The sequence below is a fragment of the Petromyzon marinus genome, chromosome 78, assembly GCF_048934315.1.
Source record: "Petromyzon marinus isolate PM22_M1 ecotype Great Lakes invasive population chromosome 78, UKy_Petmar_22M1.pri1.0, whole genome shotgun sequence".
NCBI lineage: Eukaryota > Metazoa > Chordata > Hyperoartia > Petromyzontiformes > Petromyzontidae > Petromyzon > Petromyzon marinus.
In genome coordinates, this window is record NC_133744.1 from 3,338,218 (window position 1) to 3,360,429 (window position 22,212).

At 50.5% G+C, this 22,212-nt stretch overlaps 1 protein-coding gene across 2 annotated transcripts in view; it reads right to left on the minus strand.

The window, feature by feature from the left end:
* The window catches only part of LOC142907370 (DDB1- and CUL4-associated factor 13-like), a 55,557-nt gene extending 40,721 nt beyond the window's left edge, over positions 1–14,836 (minus strand). Inside the window, exons 1-3 of one of the 2 annotated variants that reach the window (XM_076056846.1) lie at positions 14,440–14,836; positions 12,471–12,670; positions 7,518–7,625 (exon numbers count right to left, since the gene is read on the minus strand). In XM_076056846.1, the coding sequence (XP_075912961.1) occupies positions 7,518–7,625; positions 12,471–12,670; positions 14,440–14,509 (378 nt within the window). In that variant the 5' untranslated portion in view covers positions 14,510–14,836. The remainder of the gene's footprint in view (positions 1–7,517; positions 7,626–12,470; positions 12,671–14,439) is intronic. The other variant, XM_076056845.1, reaches the window with a different exon arrangement.
* Positions 14,837–22,212: the final 7,376 nt, after the last annotated feature.

Sequence of the window (22,212 nt, forward strand, 5' to 3'; positions counted from 1 at the left end):
CACAGATACACACACAGACACACACACACACAGATACACACACAGACACACACACACACAGACACACACACAGACACACACACACACAGACACACACACACAGACACACACACACACACAGACACACACACACACAGACACACACAGACAGACACACACACACAGACACACACAGACAGACACACACACACAGACACACACAGACACACACACACAGACACACACACACAGAGACACACACACAGACACACACAGACACAGACACACACAGACACACACACACAGACACAGACACACACAGACACACACACAGTGAGTGAGTGGTGAGTAAGTGGTGAGTGAGTGGTGAGTGAGTGGGTGGGTGAGTGGGTGAGTGAGTGAGTGGATGAGTGGGTGAGTGAGTGGTGAGTGAGTGGTGAGTAAGTGGTGGGTGAGTGGTGAGTGAGTGAGTGGGTGAGTGAGGGAGTGACTGGTGAGTGAGTGAGTGGGTGAGTGAGTGAGTGGGTGGGTGAGTGGGTGAGTGAGTGGTGAGTGAGTGGTGAGTGAGTGAGTGAGTGGTGAGTGAGTGAGTGGTGAGTGAGTGAGTGGTGAGTGAGTGGTGAGTGAGTGGTGAGTGAGTGAGTGAGTGGTGAGTGAGTGGGTGAGTGGGTGAGTGAGTGGTGAGTGAGTGAGTGAGTGGTGAGTGAGTGGTGAGTAAGTGGTGAGTGGTGAGTGAGTGAGTGGGTGAGTGAGTGGGTGAGTGAGTGGGTGAGTGGGTGAGTGAGTGAGTGGTGAGTGGTGAGTGAGTGGTGAGTGAGTGGTGAGTGAGTGGTGAGTGGTGAGTGAGTGAGTGGTGAGTGAGTGGTGAGTGAGTGGTGAGTGAGTGAGTGAGTGGGTGGGTGAGTGGTGAGTGAGTGAGTGGGTGAGTGGGTGAGTGAGTTGGTGAGTGAATGGGTGAGTGAATGAGTGAGTGGTGAGTGAGTGGTGAGTGAGTGGTGAGTGAGTGGGTGAGTGAGTGGTGAGTGAGTGGTGAGTGAGTGAGTAAGTGGTGAGTAAGTGGTGAGTGAGTGGTGAGTGAGTGGTGAGTGAGTGGTGAGTGAGTAAGTGGTGAGGAAGTGGTGAGTGAGTGAGTGGTGAGTGGTGAGTGAGTGGTGAGTAAGTGGTGAGTGAGTGGTGTGTGAGTGAGTGAGTGGGTGAGTGAGTGAGTTGGTGAGTGAGTGAGTGGGTGAGTGGGTGGGTGGATGAATGAGTGAGTGGGTGAGTGAGTGAGTGGTGAGTGAGTGGTGAGTGAGTGAGTGGTGAGTGAGTGGTGAGTGAGTGGTGAGTGAGTAAGTGGTGAGGAAGTGGTGAGGAAGTGGTGAGTGAGTGAGTGAGTGGTGAGTGGTGAGTGAGTGGTGAGTAAGTGGTGAGTGAGTGGTGAGTGAGTGGTGTGTGAGTGAGTGAGTGGGTGAGTGAGTGAGTGGGTCAGTGGGTGAGTGAGTGGTGAGTGAGTGGTGAGTGAGTGGTGAGTGAGTGAGTGGTGAGTGAGTGAGTGGTGAGTGAGTGGTGAGTGAGTGAGTGGTGAGTGAGTGAGTGGGTGGGTGAGTGAGTGGGTGAGTGAGTGGGTGAGTGAGTGGGTGAGTGAGTGGTGAGTGGGTGAGTGGGTGGGTGGGTGAGTAGTGAGTGAGTGAGTGGTGAGTGGTGAGTGAGTGGTGAGTAAGTGAGTGGTGAGTGAGTGGGTGAGTGGTGAGTGAGTGGTGAGTGAGTGAGTGGTGAGTGAGTGGGTGAGTGGTGGGTGAGTGGTGAGTGAGTGGTGTAGCCTCACCGACAGGAAAGTCTCTCCAGTACGGTGAGTGACCAGGCCTCGCACACAGCCTGAGTGGTGAGTGAGTGGTGAGTAAGTGGTGAGTGGGTGAGTGAGTGAGTGGTGAGTGAGTGGTGTAGCCTCACCGACAGGAAAGTCTCTCCAGTACGGTGAGTGACCAGGCCTCACACACAGCCTGAGTGGTGAGTGAGTGGTGAGTGGGTGGTGAGTGGGTGAGTGAGTGAGTGGTGAGTGGTGAGTGAGTGGTGAGTAAGTGGTGAGTGAGTGGTGAGTGAGTGGTGTGTGAGTGAGTGAGTGGGTGAGTGAGTGGGTGAGTGAGTGAGTGGGTCAGTGGGTGAGTGAGTGGTGAGTGAGTGGTGAGTGAGTGGTGAGTGAGTGAGTGGTGAGTGGTGAGTGAGTGGTGAGTAAGTGGTGAGTGAGTGGTGAGTGAGTGGTGTGTGAGTGAGTGAGTGGGTGAGTGAGTGGGTGAGTGAGTGAGTGGGTCAGTGGGTGAGTGAGTGGTGAGTGAGTGGTGAGTGAGTGGTGAGTGAGTGAGTGGTGAGTGAGTGAGTGGTGAGTGGTGAGTGAGTGAGTGGTGAGTGAGTGGTGAGTGAGTGAGTGAGTGGTGAGTGAGTGAGTGGGTGGGTGAGTGAGTGGGTGAGTGAGTGGGTGAGTGAGTGGGTGAGTGAGTGGTGAGTGGGTGAGTGGGTGGGTGGGTGAGTGGTGAGTGAGTGGTGAGTGAGTGAGTGAGTGGTGAGTAAGTGAGTGGTGAGTGAGTGGGTGAGTGGTGAGTGAGTGAGTGAGTGGTGAGTGAGTGAGTGAGTGGTGAGTGAGTGGTGTAGCCTCACCGACAGGAAAGTCTCTCCAGTACGGTGAGTGACCAGGCCTCGCACACAGCCTGAGTGGTGAGTGAGTGGTGAGCGAGTGGTGAGTGAGTGAGTGGGTGAGTGGTGAGTGAGTGGGTGGGTGAGTGAGTGAGTGGTGAGTGAGTGGTGAGTGAGTGGTGAGTGAGTGGTGAGTGAGAGGTGAGTGAGAGGTGAGTGAGTGGGTGAGTGAGTGGTGAGTGGTGAGTGAGTGGGTGAGTGAGTGAGTGGGTGGGTGAGTGGGTGGGTGAGTGGGTGAGTGAGTGGGTGAGTGAGTGGGTGAGTGAGTGGGTGGGGAGTGGGTGAGTGAGTGGTGAGTGAGTGGTGAGTGAGTGAGTGGTGAGTGGTGAGTGAGTGGTGAGTGAGTGGTGTAGCCTCACCGACAGGAAAGTCTCTCCAGTACGGTGAGTGACCAGGCCTCACACACAGCCTGAGTGGTGAGTGAGTGGTGAGTGAGTGGTGAGTGGTGAGTGAGTGGTGAGTGAGTGGTGAGTGAGTGAGTGAGTGGGTGAGTGAGTGAGTGAGTGGGTGAGTGAGTGGGTGAGTGAGTGAGTGGGTGGGGAGTGGGTGAGTGAGTGGTGAGTGAGTGGTGAGTGAGTGAGTGGTGAGTGGTGAGTGAGTGGTGAGTGAGTGGGTGAGTGGTGAGTGAGTGGTGAGTGAGTGGTGTAGCCTCACCGACAGGAAAGTCTCTCCAGTACGGTGAGTGACCAGGCCTCGCACACAGCCTGAGTGGTGAGTGAGTGGTGAGTGAGTGGTGAGTGAGTGGGTGAGTGGTGAGTGAGTGGGTGAGTGAGTGGTGAGTGAGTGGGTGAGTGGGTGGGTGAGTGAGTGGGTGGGTGGGTGAGTGGGTGAGTGAGTGGTGAGTGGTGAGTGAGTGGTGAGTGAGTGGTGTAGCCTCACCGACAGGAAAGTCTCTCCAGTACGGTGAGTGACCAGGCCTCGCACACAGCCTGAGTGGTGAGTGAGTGGTGAGTGAGTGAGTGGGTGAGTGAGTGAGTGAGTGGGTGAGTGAGTGGGTGAGTGAGTGGGTGGGTGAGTGGGTGAGTGAGTGGGTGAGTGGGTGAGTGGGTGAGTGAGTGAGTGGTGAGTGGTGAGTGAGTGGTGAGTGAGTGGTGAGTGAGTGGTGAGTGGTGAGTGAGTGGTGAGTAAGTGAGTGGTGAGTGAGTGGGTGAGTGGTGAGTGAGTGGTGAGTGAGTGAGTGAGTGGTGAGTGAGTGGTGAGTGAGTGGTGAGTGAGTGGTGAGTGAGTGGTGAGTGAGTGGTGAGTGAGTGGGTGAGTGGGTGAGTGAGTGAGTGGTGAGTGGTGAGTGAGTGGTGAGTGAGTGGTGAGTGAGTGGTGAGTGAGTGGTGAGTGAGTGGTGAGTGAGTGGGTGAGTGGGTGAGTGAGTGGTGAGTGAGTGGTGAGTGAGTGGTGAGTGAGTGGTGAGTGGTGAGTGAGTGGTGAGTGAGTGGTGAGTGGTGAGTGAGTGGTGAGTGAGTGGTGAGTGAGTGGTGTAGCCTCACCGACAGGAAAGTCTCTCCAGTACGGTGAGTGACCAGGCCTCGCACACAGCCTGAGTGGTGAGTGAGTGGTGAGTGGGTGGTGAGTGAGTGGTGAGTGAGTGAGTGGTGAGTGAGTGGGTGGGTGAGTGAGTGAGTGGGTGGGTGGGTGAGTGAGTGGGTGAGTGAGTGAGTGAGTGGTGAGTGGTGAGTGAGTGGTGAGTGAGAGGTGAGTGAGTGAGTGGTGAGTGAGTGGTGAGTGAGTGGTGTAGCCTCACCGACAGGAAAGTCTCTCCAGTACGGTGAGTGACCAGGCCTCGCACACAGCCTGAGTGGTGAGTGAGTGGTGAGTGAGTGGTGAGTGAGTGGTGAGTGAGTGGTGAGTGAGTGGTGTAGCCTCACCGACAGGAAAGTCTCTCCAGTACGGTGAGTGACCAGGCCTCGCACACAGCCTGAGTGGTGAGTGAGTGGTGAGTGGGTGGTGAGTGAGTGGTGAGTGAGTGAGTGAGTGGGTGAGTGAGTGAGTGGGTGAGTGAGTGGGTGAGTGAGTGAGTGGGTGGGTGAGTGGGTGAGTGAGTGGTGAGTGAGTGGTGAGTGAGTGAGTGGGTGGGTGGGTGAGTGGTGAGTGAGTGGTGAGTGAGTGGTGAGTGAGTGGTGAGTGAGTGGTGAGTGAGTGGTGAGTGAGTGAGTGGGTGAGTGGTGAGTGAGTGGTGAGTGAGTGGTGTAGCCTCACCGACAGGAAAGTCTCTCCAGTACGGTGAGTGACCAGGCCTCGCACACAGCCTGAGTGGTGAGTGAGTGGTGAGTGAGTGAGTGGTGAGTGAGTGGTGAGTGAGTGGTGTAGCCTCACCGACAGGAAAGTCTCTCCAGTACGGTGAGTGACCAGGCCTCGCACACAGCCTGAGTGGTGAGTGAGTGGTGAGTGAGTGAGTGGTGAGTGAGTGGTGAGTGAGTGGTGTAGCCTCACCGACAGGAAAGTCTCTCCAGTACGGTGAGTGACCAGGCCTCGCACACAGCCTGAGTGGTGAGTGAGTGGTGAGTGAGTGAGTGGTGAGTGAGTGGTGAGTGAGTGGTGTAGCCTCACCGACAGGAAAGTCTCTCCAGTACGGTGAGTGACCAGGCCTCGCACACAGCCTGAGTGGTGAGTGAGTGGTGAGTGAGTGAGTGGTGAGTGAGTGGTGAGTGAGTGGTGTAGGCTCACCGACAGGAAAGTCTCTCCAGTACGGTGAGTGACCAGGCCTCGCACACAGCCTGAGTGGTGAGTGAGTGGTGAGTGAGTGAGTGGTGAGTGAGTGGTGAGTGAGTGGTGTAGCCTCACCGACAGGAAAGTCTCTCCAGTACGGTGAGTGACCAGGCCTCGCACACAGCCTGAGTGGTGAGTGAGTGGTGAGTGAGTGAGTGGTGAGTGAGTGGTGAGTGAGTGGTGTAGCCTCACCGACAGGAAAGTCTCTCCAGTACGGTGAGTGACCAGGCCTCGCACACAGCCTGAGTGGTGAGTGAGTGGTGAGTGAGTGAGTGGTGAGTGAGTGGTGAGTGAGTGGTGTAGGCTCACCGACAGGAAAGTCTCTCCAGTACGGTGAGTGACCAGGCCTCGCACACAGCCTGCGTGGTGAGTGAGTGGTGAGTGGGTGGTGAGTGAGTGGTGAGTAAGTGGTGAGTGGGTGAGTGAGTGGTGAGTGAGTGGTGAGTGAGTGAGTGGTGAGTGGTGAGTGAGTGGTGAGTGAGAGGTGAGTGAGTGGTGAGTGGGTGAGTGGTGAGTGAGTGGGTGAGTGGTGAGTGAGTGAGTGAGTGGGTGAGTGGTGAGTGAGTGAGTGAGTGGTGAGTGAGTGGTGAGTGAGTGGTGAGTGAGTGGTGTAGCCTCACCGACAGGAAAGTCTCTCCAGTACGGTGAGTGACCAGGCCTCGCACACAGCCTGAGTGGTGAGTGAGTGGTGAGTGGGTGGTGAGTGAGTGGTGAGTGAGTGGTGAGTGAGTGAGTGAGTGGTGAGTGAGTGGTGAGTGAGTGGTGAGTGAGAGGTGAGTGAGTGGTGAGTGGGTGAGTGGTGAGTGAGTGGGTGAGTGGTGAGTGAGTGAGTGAGTGGGTGAGTGGTGAGTGAGTGAGTGAGTGGTGAGTGAGTGTTGAGTGAGTGGTGAGTGAGTGGTGTAGCCTCACCGACAGGAAAGTCTCTCCAGTACGGTGAGTGACCAGGCCTCGCACACAGCCTGAGTGGTGAGTGAGTGGTGAGTGAGTGGTGAGTGAGTGGTGAGTGAGTGGTGAGTGAGTGGTGTAGCCTCACCGACAGGAAAGTCTCTCCAGTACGGTGAGTGACCAGGCCTCGCACACAGCCTGAGTGGTGAGTGAGTGGTGAGTGGGTGGTGAGTGAGTGGTGAGTGAGTGAGTGGTGTAGCCTCACCGACAGGAAAGTCTCTCCAGTACGGTGAGTGACCAGGCCTCGCACACAGCCTGAGTGGTGAGTGAGTGGTGAGTGAGTGGTGAGTGAGTGGTGAGTGAGTGGGTGAGTGGTGAGTGAGTGGTGAGTGAGTGGTGAGTGAGTGGTGAGTGGGTGGTGAGTGAGTGGTGTAGCCTCACCGACAGGAAAGTCTCTCCAGTACGGTGAGTGACCAGGCCTCGCACACAGCCTGAGTGGTGAGTGGGTGGTGAGTGAGTGGTGAGTGAGTGGTGAGTGAGTGGTGAGTGAGTGAGTGGTGTAGCCTCACCGACAGGAAAGTCTCTCCAGTACGGTGAGTGACCAGGCCTCGCACACAGCCTGAGTGGTGAGTGAGTGGTGAGTGAGTGGTGAGTGAGTGGTGAGTGAGTGGTGAGTGAGTGAGTGGTGTAGCCTCACCGACAGGAAAGTCTCTCCAGTACGGTGAGTGACCAGGCCTCGCACACAGCCTGAGTGGTGAGTGAGTGGTGAGTGAGTGGTGAGTGAGTGGTGAGTGAGTGGGTGGTGAGTGAGTGGTGTAGCCTCACCGACAGGAAAGTCTCTCCAGTACGGTGAGTGACCAGGCCTCGCACACAGCCTGAGTGGTGAGTGAGTGGTGAGTGAGTGGTGAGTGAGTGGTGAGTGAGTGGTGAGTGAGTGAGTGGTGTAGCCTCACCGACAGGAAAGTCTCTCCAGTACGGTGAGTGACCAGGCCTCGCACACAGCCTGAGTGGTGAGTGAGTGGTGAGTGGGTGAGTGGTGAGTGGGTGGTGAGTGAGTGGTGTAGCCTCACCGACAGGAAAGTCTCTCCAGTACGGTGAGTGACCAGGCCTCGCACACAGCCTGAGTGGTGAGTGAGTGAGTGGGTGGGTGAGTGAGTGGGTGAGTGAGTGAGTGAGAGGTGAGTGGGTGAGTGAGTGAGTGGGTGGGTGAGTGGGTGAGTGAGTGGGTGAGTGGGTGAGTGGTGAGTGAGTGGTGAGTGAGTGGTGAGTGAGTGGTGTAGCCTCACCGACAGGAAAGTCTCTCCAGTACGGTGAGTGACCAGGCCTCGCACACAGCCTGAGTGGGCCTGCAGGTGGCGAGTCCACTCACGCTGAGCCAGGTTCCACAGCCTCACCTGAACACACTCAGACAGACACACAGACACACACACAGTCACACACACACAGACACACAGTGACACACACAGACACACACACAGACACACACACAGTCACACACACACAGACACACACACACACACACAGTGACACACACACACAGTGACACACACACACAGTGACACACACACACAGTGACACACACACACACAGTGACACACACACACAGTGACACACACACACACAGTGACACACACAGATAGACACACAGATAGACACACACACACACACAGACACACACACACACACACAGTGACACACACAGACACAGACACACACACACTCAGACACACACACACAGTGACACACACAGACAGACACACAGACACACACACAGACACACACAGACACACACACACACACACAGACACACACACACTCAGACACACACACACAGACACACACAGACAGACACACAGACACACACACACACAGACACACACACACTCAGACACACACACACACAGTGACACACACACACAGTGACACACACACACAGTGACACACACACACAGTGACACACACACAGTGACACACACACACAGTGACACACACACACAGTGACACACACACACAGTGACACACACACAGTGACACACACACACAGTGACACACACACACAGTGACACACACACAGTGACACACACACACAGTGACACACACACACAGTGACACACACACACAGACACACAGACACAACACAGTGACACACACACAGTGACACACACACACAGTGACACACACACACAGTGACACACACACACAGTGACACACACACACAGTGACACACACACAGTGACACACACACACAGTGACACACACACACAGTGAAACACACACACAGACACACAGACACACAGTGACACACACACACAGTGACACACACACACAGTGACACACACACACAGTGACACACACACACAGTGACACACACACACAGTGACACACACACACAGACACACAGACACACAGTGACACACACACACACAGTGACACACACACACACACTCAGACACACACACACACAGACACACACACACTCAGACACACACACACTCAGACACACACACACAGACACACACACAGACACACAGACACACACACAGACACACACACAGTGACACACAGACACACACACACACAGACACACACACACTCAGACACACACACACAGACACACACAGACAGACACACAGACACACACACAGACACACACAGACACACACACACACACACAGTGACACACACAGACACACACAGACACACACACACACAGTGACACACAGACACACACACACACAGACACACACACACTCAGACACACACACACACAGTGACACACACACAGACACACACACACAGACACACACACACACAGTGACACACACACACACACACAGACACACACATACACACACACAGACACACACATACACACACACAGACACACACACACAGACACACACACACACACACAGACACACACACTCAGACACACACACTCAGACACACACACACACACACACAGACACACACATACACACACACAGACACACACACACAGACACACACACACACACACAGACACACACACACAGACACACAGACACACACACACAGACACACAGACACAGACACAGTGACACACACACACAGTGACACACACACTCAGACACACACACACAGTGACACACACACTCAGACACACAGACACAGACACAGTGACACACACACACAGACACACACACAGACACACAGACACAGACAGACACACACACACACAGTGACACACACACAGACACACACACACACACAGACACACACACACAGACACACAGACACAGACACAGTGACACACACACACAGTGACACACACACTCAGACACACACACACAGTGACACACACACTCAGACACACAGACACAGACACAGTGACACACACACACAGACACACACACAGACACACAGACACAGACAGACACACACACACACAGTGACACACACACAGACACACACACACACACACAGACACACACACACAGACACACACAGACAGACACAGTGACACACACACACAGTGACACACACACACAGATACACACACACACACAGACACACACAGACACACACACACAGTGACACACACACAGTGACACACACACACAGACACACACACACAGTGACACACACACACAGACACACAGACACACACACAGACACACACACACAGACACACACTGACACACACAGACACACACACAGACACAGTGACACACACAGACACAGACACACACAGACACACAGACACACAGACACACACACAGACACACAGATAGACACACACACACAGACACACACACACACAGACACACACACACAGAATCACACACACAGACACAGTGAGACACAGACACACAGATAGACACACACACAGTGACACACACACAGTGACACACACACACACTCAGACACACACACACACACACAGACACACACACAGACAGACAGACACACACACACACAGACACACAGACACAGACACACACACAGTGACACACACAGACAGACACACACACACAGCCACACACACACAGACACATAGATAGACACACACACACAGACACACACACAGACACACAGATAGACACACACACACAGACACACACACAGACACACAGATAGACACACACACACAGACACACACACACACAGACACACACACACAGAATCACACACACAGACACAGTGAGACACAGACACACAGATAGACACACACACAGTGACACACACAGACACACACAGACACACAGATAGACACACACACAGATAGACACACACACAGAATCACACACACAGACACACACACAGACACACACACACAGTGACACACACAGACACACACACACACAGCCACACACACACAGACACACACACACAGACACACAATACACACACACAGACACACACTCACTCACCCACCCACCCACTCACCCACCCACCCACTCACCCACCCACCCACTCACCCACCCACTCACTCACCCACCCACCCATCCACCCACCCACCCACTCACTCACCCACCCACCCACTCACCCACCCACTCACTCACCCACCCACCCATCCACCCACCCACCCACTCACTCACCCACCCACCTACTCACCCACCCACTCACTCACTCTCTCACCCACCCACTCATCCACTCACCCATCCACTCACCCACCCACTCACGCACCCACCCACTCACTCACCCACCCACTAACCCACTCACCCACCCACTAATCCACCCACCCACTCACCCACTAACCCACCCCTTCACTCACCCACACACTCGCCCACCCACTCACTCACCCACCCACCCACCCACTAACCCACCCACTCACCCACCCACCCACTCACTCACTCACCCACTCACTCACCCACCCACCCACCCACTCACCCACTCACTCACCCACTCACTCACCCACTCACCCACCCACTCACCCACCCACTAACCCACTCACTCACCCACTCACTCACCCACTCACTCACCCACCCACTCACTCACCCACTCACCCACCCACTCACTCACCCACCCACCCACCCACTCACCCACTCACCCACCCACCCACCCACTCACCCAACCACCCACCCACCCAACCACCCACCCACTCACCCACCCACCCACTCACCCACTCACTCACTCACTCACCCACCCACTCACCCACTCACTCACCCACCCACCCACCCACTCACTCACTCACCCACTCACTCACCCACCCACTCACTCACCAACCCACTCACTCACTAACCCACCCACTCACCCACCCACTCACCAACCCACTCACTAACCCACCTACTCACCCACCCACCCACCCACTCACTCACCCACTCACTCACCCACTCACACACCCACTCACACACCCACTCACCCACTCACCCACTCACTAACCCACACACCCACTCACTCTCTCACCCACCCACTCACTCACCCACCCACCCACTCACCCACCCACTCACCCACTCACTCACCCACTAACCCACCCACTCACCCACCCACTCACCCACCCACTCACTCACTCACTCACCCACCCACTCACCCACCCACTCACCCACCCAATCACCCACCCAATCACCCACCCACTCACCCACCCACCCACCCACTCTCTCACCCACTCACCCACCAACCCACCCACTCACCAACCCACCCACTCACTCACCCACTCACCCACCCACTCACTCACCACCCACTCACTCACTCACTCACCCACCCACCCACTCACCAACCCACTCACTCACTCACCCACTCACCCACCCACCCACTCACCCACCCACTCACTCACTCACCGACCCACCCAACCACTCACCCACTCACACACCCACTGACTCACCCACCCACTAACCCACTCACCCACTCACCCACCTACCCACCCACCCACTCACCCACCCACTCATCCACCCACTCACCCACTCACTCATCCACCCACTCACCCACTCACTCACCCACCCACCCACCCACTCACCCACCCACCCACTCACCCACCCACTCACTCACTCACTCACCCACCCACTCACCCACCCACTCACTCACTCACCCACCCACTCACCCACTCACCCACTCACTCACCCACTCACTCACCCACCCACTCACCCACCCACTCACCCACTCACTCACCAACCCACTCACTCACCCACCCACTCACCCACCCACTCACCCACCCACTCACCCACCCACTCACCCAACCACCCACCCACCCAACCACCCACCCACTCACCCACCCACCCACCCACTCACTCACCCACTCACCCACCCACTCACCCACCCACCTCGCCATCGCAGGCCCCAGACAGCAGTGAGACCACGCTGAGTGGGTGGGTGGCCAAGGCGCTAACAGAGTCTCGATGCCCTCCCAGCGAGGCCACCAGCGGCTTGGCCAGGAGCCTCTGAACTTTCACCGAGTTCAGGGCCCGGGTGTACTCACGAGGGACCTCGAGAGGGTGGATCGACACCTCATAGCTCCTAGGCACTGGGAGACGACACAGATGGTGGGGGTGGTGAGGGTGGTGGTGGTGGGGGTGGTGATGGTGGTGGTGGTGATGGTGGTGGTGGTGGTGATGGTGGTGGTGGTGATGGTGGTGGTGATGGTGGTGGTGATGGTGGTGATGGTGGTGGTGATAGTGGTGGTGGTGATGGTGATAGTGGTGGTGATGGTGATGGTGGTGATGATGGTGGTGGTGGTGATGGTGGTGGTGATGGTGGTGGTGATGATGGTGGTGGTGATGGTGGTGATGGTGGTGGGGGTGGTGGTGATGGTGATGGTGGTGATGATGGTGGTGGTGATGATGGTTGTGGTGATAGTGGTGGTTGTGGTGGTGGTGATGGTGGTGGTGGTGGTGGTGATGATGGTGATGGTGGTGGTGATGGTGGTGGTGATGGTGGTGGTGATGATGGTGATGGTGGTGATGGTGGTGGGAGTGGTGGTGGTGGAGGTGGTGGAGGAAGTGGTGGAGGTGGTGGTGGTGATGGGGGTGGTGGTGGTGGTGTTGGTGGTGGTGGTGATGGTGGTGATGGGGGTGGGAGTGGTGGTGGTGGAGGTGGTGGAGGAAGTGGTGGAGGTGGTGGTGGTGATGGGGGTGGTGATGGTGATGGTGGTGATGGTGGTGATGGTGGTGGTGATGGTGGTGGTGATGGTGGTGGTGATGGTGGTGGTGATGGTTGTGGTGATAGTGGTGGTTGTGGTGGTGGTGATGGTGGTGGTGGTGGTGATGGTGGTGATGGTGGTGGTGATGGTGGTGATGGTGGTGGTGATGGTGGTGATGGTGGTGATGGTGGTGATGGTAGTGGTGGTGGTGATGGTGGTGGTGATGGTGGTGATGGTGGTGGTGATGGTTGTGGTGGTGGTGGTGATGGTGGTGGTGATGGTGGTGATGGTGGTGGTGATGGTGGTGATGGTGGTGGTGATGGTGATGGTGGTGATGGTGGTGGAGGTGCTGGTGGTGGTGGTGATGGTGGTGGTGATGGTGGTGGTGATGGTGGTGGTGATGGTTGTGGTGATAGTGGTGGTTGTGGTTGTTGTGGTGGTTGTTGGTGGTAGTGGTGGTTGTAGTGGTGGTTGTTGTCGTGGTTGTAGTGGTGGTAGTGGTGGTTGTAGTGGTGGTTGTCGTGGTTGTAGTGGTGGTTGTGGTGGTGGTTGTAGTGATGGTAGTGGTGGATGTAGTGGTGGTAGTGGTTGTTGTAGTGGTGCTTGTTGTCGTGTTTGTGGTGGTGGTTGTGGTGGTTGTTGTGGTGGTAGTGGTGGTAGTGGTTGTGGTTGGAGTGGTTGTGGTGGTGTCAGCAGCAGCTGATCATCATCAGTAGTAGCATCATCAGCATCACCACCACCATCATAACCACCACCACCACCACCATCATCATCATCACCACCATCACCACCATCATCACCATCATCATCACCACCATCACCACCACCGTCACCACCATCACCAACATAACCACCATCATCATCACCATTATCACCATCATCATCACCACCATCATCACCAACACCATCATCACCACCATCATCATCATCACCACCATCATCACCATCACCATCATCACCATCATCATCACCACCATCACCACCATCACCATCACCACCACCATCATCACTACCATCACCACCACCATCATCACCACCACCATCATCACCATCATCACCATCATCACCACCCCCACCACCATCATCACCATCACCACCATCACCACCACCATCACCACTGTACTTGGCCTACTCTTCCTTACTCCCCGTCTCACCTCTCTGGATGTCCTTGGTAGTTTCCCGAACGTACTCGTCCGGGTTTCTGGATAGCATCTTAACCTTCATCTTGACAACTCCTCCTCACACTACCAAGTCGTAGTTTTAGTAGCGCCAATAATAATAATACTACTATCACCACGTAAATCTCTAAAGTTTAACACTTGTAACTGTTTATAAACCTCAGTGTCTCTATCTGCTGTCTAATGCAATAATGATCATACGAGTAATGAACAACTTGGAGGCTTTGACTTGTCTCTCTATTATTATTAATAATAATTAGTAATCCTGAGTGATAATAAATCTCTAAAGGTTGAAAAAATTTTCACCGCTGGAGATTTATAAAACGCTGGGCAGCCCACGTGGAACAGCGCGTACAGTACTTCCGGGTCGACGTGATGACGCCACTTCCGGTCATGCGTGATGACGTCACGGCCCTGCGTGATGACGTCGGATCCTCGTTCCGTTATCATTGTGTATTCATATTGTTGGTTCAAGTCTCCACGTGGAAGGAGAAATAATAAAATAATAGAAATATAAAACAATAAAATTATTATTCTTGGTTCTTTGGGTAAAGTCACTACCACGTTAGAAGGGAAACAATAAAATAATAAAAATATAAAACAATAAAATTATTATTCTTGGTTCTTTGGGTAAAGTCACCACCACGTAGAAGGGAAACAATAAAATAATAAAAATATAAAACAATAAAATTATTATTCTTGGTTCTTTGGGTAAAGTCACCACCACGTAGAAGGGAAACAATAAAATAATAAAAATATAAAACAATAAAATTATTATTCTTGGTTCTTTGGGTAAAGTCACCACCACGTAGAAGGGAAACAATAAAATAATAAAAATATAAAACAATAAAATTATTGTTCTTGGTTCTTTGGGTAAAGTCACCACCGCGTTAGAAGGGAAACAATAAAATAATAAAAATATAAAACAATAAAATTATTATTCTTGGTTCTTTGGGTAAAGTCACCACCACGTAGAAGGGAAACAATAACATAATAAAAATATAAAACAATAAAATTATTATTCTTGGTTCTTTGGGTAAAGTCACCACCACGTAGAAGGGAAACAATAAAATAATAAAAATATAAAACAATAAAATTATTATTCTTGGTTCTTTGGGTAAAGTCACCACCACGTAGAAGGGAAACAATAAAATAATAAAAATATAAAACAATAAAATTATTATTCTTGGTTCTTTGGGTAAGGTCACCACCATGTAGAAGGGAAACAATAAAATAATAAAAATATAAAACAATAAAATTATTATTCTTGGTTCTTTGGGTAAGGTCACCACCACGTTAGAAGGGAAACAATAAAATAATAAAAATATAAAACAACAAAATTATTATTCTTGGTTCTTTGGGTAAAGTCACCACCACGTAGAAGGGAAACAATAAAATAATAAAAATATAAAACAATACAATTATTATTCTTGGTTCTTTGGGTAAAGTCACCACCACGTAGAAGGGAAACAATAAAATAATAAAAATATAAAACAACAAAATTATTATTCTTGGTTCTTTGGGTAAAGTCACCACCACGTAGAAGGGAAACAATAAAATGATAAAAATATAAAACAATAAAATTATTATGCTTGGTTCTTTAGGTAAAGTCACCACCACGTAGAAGGGAAACAATAAAATAATACAAATATAAAACAATTAAATTATTATTCTTGGTTCTTTGGGTAAAGTCACCACCACGTAGAAGGGAAACAATAAAATAACAAAAATATAAAACAATTAAATTATTATTCTTGGTTCTTTGGGTAAAGTCACCACCGCGTTAGAAGGGAAACAATAAAATAATAAAAATATAAAACAATAAAATTATTATTCTTGGTTCTTTGGGTAAAGTCACCACCACGTAGAAGGGAAACAATAAAATAATAAAAATATAAAACAATCAAATTATTATTCTTGGTTCTTTGGGTAAAGTCACCACCACGTAGAAGGGAAACAATAAAATAATAAAAATATAAAACAATAAAATTATTATTCTTGGTTCTTTGGGTAAAGTCACCACCACGTAGAAGGGAAACAATAAAATAATAAAAATATAAAACAATAAAATTATTATTCTTGGTTCTTTGGGTAAGGTCACCACCACGTTAGAAGGGAAACAATAAAATAATAAAAATATAAAACAACAAAATTATTATTCTTGGTTCTTTGGGTAAAGTCACCACCACGTAGAAGGGAAACAATAAAATAACAAAAATATAAAACAATAAAATTATTATTCTTGGTTCTTTGGGTAAAGTCACCACCGCGTTAGAAGGGAAACAATAAAATAATAAAAATATAAAACAATAAAATTATTATTCTTGGTTCTTTAGGTAAAGTCACCACCACGTAGAAGGGAAACAATAAAATAATAAAAATATAAAACAATTAAATTATTATTCTTGGTTCTTTGGGTAAAGTCACCACCACGTAGAAGGGAAACAATAAAATAATAAAAATATAAAACAATAAAATTATTATTCTTGGTTCTTTGGGTAAAGTCACCACCGCGTTAGAAGGGAAACAATAAAATAATAAAAATATAAAACAATAAAATTATTATTCTTGGTTCTTTGGGTAAAGTCACCACCACGTAGAAGGGAAACAATAAAATAATAAAAATATAAAACAATAAAATTATTAATCTTGGTTCTTTGGGTAAAGTCATCAAGAGATTGTGTTATCACTACAGGAGAATGTGTTATCACTACAGGAGAAAGTGTTATCACTACAGGAGAATGTGTTATCACTACAGGAGAATGTGTTATCACTGCAGGAGAATGTGTTATCACTACAGGAGAAAGTGTTATCACTACAGGAGAAAGTGTTATCACTACAGGAGAATGTGTTATCACTACAGGAGAAAGTGTTATCACTAGAGGAGAATGTGTTATCACTACAGGAGAATGTGTTATCACTACAGGAGAATGTGTTATCACTAAAGGAGAATGTGTTATCACTACAGGAGAAAGTGTTATCACTACAGGATAATGTGTTATCACTGCAGGAGAATGAGTTATCACTGCAGGATAAAGTGTTATCACTACAGGAGAATGTGTTATCACTACAGGAGAATGTGTCATCACTACAGGAGAATGTGTCATCACTACAGGAGAAAGTGTTATCACTACAGGAGAATGTGTTATCACTACAGGAGAATGTGTTATCACTACAGGAGAATGTGTTATCACTACAGGAGAATGTGTTATCACTACAGGAGAAAGTGTTATCACTACAGGAGAATGTGTTATCACTACAGGAGAATGTGTTATCACTACAGGAGAATGTGTCATCACTACAGGAGAATGTGTCATCACTACAGGAGAAAGTGTTATCACTACAGGAGAATGTGTTATCACTACAGGAGAATGTGTTATCACTACAGGAGAAAGTGTTATCACTACAGGAGAATGTGTTATCACTACAGGAGAATGTCTTATCACTACAGGAGAATGTGTTATCACTACAGGAGAATGTGTTATCACTGCAGGAGAATGTGTTATCACTACAGGAGAATGTGTTATCACTACAGGAGAATGTGTTATCACTGCAGGAGAATGTGTTATCACTACAGGAGAATGTGTTATCACTACAGGAGAATGTGTTATCACTACAGGAGAAAGTGTTATCACTACAGGAGAATGTGTTATTACTACAGGAGAATGTGTTATCACTGCAGGAGAATGTGTTATCACTGCAGGAGAATGTGTTATCCCTACAGGAGAATGTGTTATCACTACAGGAGAATGTGTTATCACTACAGGAGAAAGTGTTATCACTACAGGAGAATGTGTTATCACTACAGCAGAATGTGTTATCACTACAGGAGAAAGTGTTATCACTACAGGAGAATGTGTTATCACTACAGGAGAATGTGTTATCACTACAGGAGAATGTGTAATCACTACAGGAGAATGTGTTATCACTACAGGAGAATGTGTTATCACTACAGGAGAATGTGTTATCACTACAGGAGAATGTGTTATCACGACAGGAGAATGTGTTATCACTACAGGAGAATGTGTTATCACTACAGGAGAATGTGTTATCATTACAGGAGAATGTGTTATCACTACAGGAGAATGTGTTATCACGACAGGAGAATGTGTTATCACTACAGGAGAATGTGTTATCACTACAGGAGAATGTGTTATCACTACAGGAGAATGTGTTATCACTACAGGAGAATGTGTTATTACTACAGGAGAATGTGTTATCACTACAGGAGAATGTGTTATCACAACAGGAGAATGTGTTATCACTACAGGAGAAAGTGTCATCACTACAGGAGAATGTGTTATCACTACAGGAGAATGTGTTATCACTACAGGAGAATGTGTTATCACTACAGGAGAATGTGTTATCACTACAGGAGAATGTGTCATCACTGCAGGAGAATGTGTTATCACTACAGGAGAATGTGTTATCACTACAGGAGAATGTGTTATCACTACAGGAGAATGTGTCATCACTACAGGAGAATGTGTTATCACTACAGGAGAAAGTGTTATCACTACAGGAGAATGTGTTATCACTACAGGAGAAAGTGGTATCACTACAGGAGAATGTGTTATCACTACAGGAGAATGTGTTATCACTACAGGAGAATGTGTTTTCACTACAGGAGAATGTGTTATCACTACAGGAGAATGTGTTATCACTACAGGAGAATGTGTTATCACTACAGGAGAAAGTGTTATCACTACAGGAGAAAGTGTTATCACTACAGGAGAATGTGTTATCACTGCAGGAGAATGTGTTATCACTGCAGGAGAATGTGTTATCACTGCAGGAGAAAGTGTTATCACTACAGGAGAATGTGTTATCACTAAAGGAGAATGTGTTATCACTGCAGGAGAAAGCGTTTCAATATTGCTTCTGGTTCAATTCGATGGCACAATTCTTACTCTTGTGCACTTAGCCGCTGACGCTATAGGGCATTGGACGAGCGTTGGACGGTTCTGAAAGTGAATCGCGCGCCCTTCCTCTCCTTGAAAACCTCGCCAGGGATTGGAGCAGAGACGCACTTTGATGATCCGGAACACAACGCAAAAAAATCCCCCCTTTATGTTTCAGCGAACGGATTTTCGCTCAGCCACAACGCAAACGCGAAGCAACAGCCGAAGGCAACGCGAGATATTTCATTTGTGCGATTCGAAAAGTTGTCCCCACTCAGCCCTCCCTCCCCACTCACCCACCACCATCACCCACCACCATCACCACCACCACCATCACCACCACCACCATCACCACCACCACCATCACCACCACCACCATCACCACCACCATCACCACCATCACCATCATCACCACCACCATCACCACCACCATCATCATCACCACCACCATCACCACCACCATCACCACCACCACCATCACCACCACCATCATCATCACCACCATCACCACCATCACCATCACCACCACCATCACCACCATCACCACCACCATCACCACCATCACCACCACCATCACCACCACCACCATCACCACCACCATCACCACCACCATCACCACCACCATCATCACCATCACCACCATCACCACCACCATCACCACCACCATCATCACCACCATCACCACCACCATCACCACCATCACCACCACCATCACCACCACCACCATCACCACCACCATCATCACCACCACCACCATCACCACCATCACCACCACCATCACCACCATCACCATCATCACCACCACCATCACCACCATCACCACCACCATCATCATCACCACCATCACCACCATCACCACCACCATCACCACCACCATCACCACCACCACCACCACCATCACCACCACCATCATCATCACCACCATCATCACCATCACCACCACCATCACCACCATCACCACCACCATCACCACCATCACCACCACCATCACCACCACCACCATCACCACCACCACCACCACCACCATCACCACCACCATCACCACCACCATCATCACCATCACCACCATCACCACCACCATCACCACCATCACCACCACCATCATCATCACCATCATCACCACCATCACCACCACCATCATCACCACCATCACCACCACCATCACCACCACCATCACCACCATCACCACCACCATCACCACCACCATCACCACCACCATCATCACCATCACCACCATCACCACCACCATCACCACCATCACCACCACCATCATCATCACCATCACCACCACCATCACCACCACCATCACCACCATCACCACCACCATCACCACCACCACCATCACCACCACCACCACCACCATCACCACCACCATCACCACCACCATCATCACCATCACCACCATCACCACCACCATCACCACCATCACCACCACCATCATCATCACCATCATCACCACCATCACCACAACCATCACCACCACCATCACCACCATCACCACCACCATCACCACCATCACCACCACCATCATCATCACCATCATCACCACCATCACCACAACCATCACCACCACCATCACCACCATCACCACCACCACCATCACCACCACCATCACCACCACCACCATCATCACCACCACCATCACCACCACCACCACCATCACCACCACCATCATCACCATCACCACCACCACCACCACCATCATCATCACCATCATCACCACCACCATCACCACCATCACCACCATCACCACCACCATCATCATCACCAACAACACCACCACCAACACCAACAACACCACCACCAACACCACCACCACCATCATCATCACCAACAACACCACCACCAACACCAACAACACCACCACCAACACCACCACCATCACCACCACCATCATCATCACCATCATCACCACCACCATCACCACCACCACCACCCCCCTCTCAATTGCATCGCGCGCTTAAGTTTAAGTAAAAACAGGGGCCCCCCACTCCCGGGCCCCCCCCCTCCCGTGGCCCCCCCCTCCCGGGGCCCCCCCCTCCCGGGCCCCCCCCCTCCCGGGCCCCCCCCCTCCCAGGGCCCCCCACTCCCTCTCCTCCTCCTTGGCAGGGGGTGTGGGCGCTGGTGGGAACTTTTTGGAAAAATAAAAATTAAAATAAAAAATTTGTGCGCGGGCAATTTGACGACGTTCTTAAGTAAAATTGCGCGCGAAAAATTTTGAGAGCGTCTTCCCACACCCCCAATTATTATTTTTTGTTTTGCCCCTCAAAATCGCTGAGGCGGGAAGGGGGAGGGGGGCTCTTCGGAACAAATTAAAAACCATCGGCAAGTGAAAACGGAATGGTTGAAATCTTTATCGGTTGAAATCTGCTCATTTAGGGGCAATGAATCTTTAAAATCGTTAAGGGGGGGCTGGGCCGGACCCCCCCCCCCAAAACAAAAATAATGACCGACAATTGGAGCAAATTAAACCATCAGCAAGTGAAAACGGAATGGTTGAAATTATTATTGACTGAAATCTGCTAATTTTGGAGCAATGTATCGTTAAGGGGGGCTGGGCCGGACCCCCCCAAAACAAAAACGAGCGACAATTGGAGCAAATTAAAAACCATCGGCAAGTGAAAACGGAATGGTTGAAATCGTTATTGACTGAAATCTGTTCATTTAGGGGCAATGTATCGTTAAGACGGCTGGCCCGGACCCCCCCAAAAAAAATAATGACCGACAATTGGAGCAAATGAAACCATCGGCAAGTGAAAACGGAATGGTTGAAATTATTATTGACTGAAATCTGCTCATTTTGGAGCAATGAATCGTTAAGGGGGGCTGGGCCGGACCCCCCAAAACA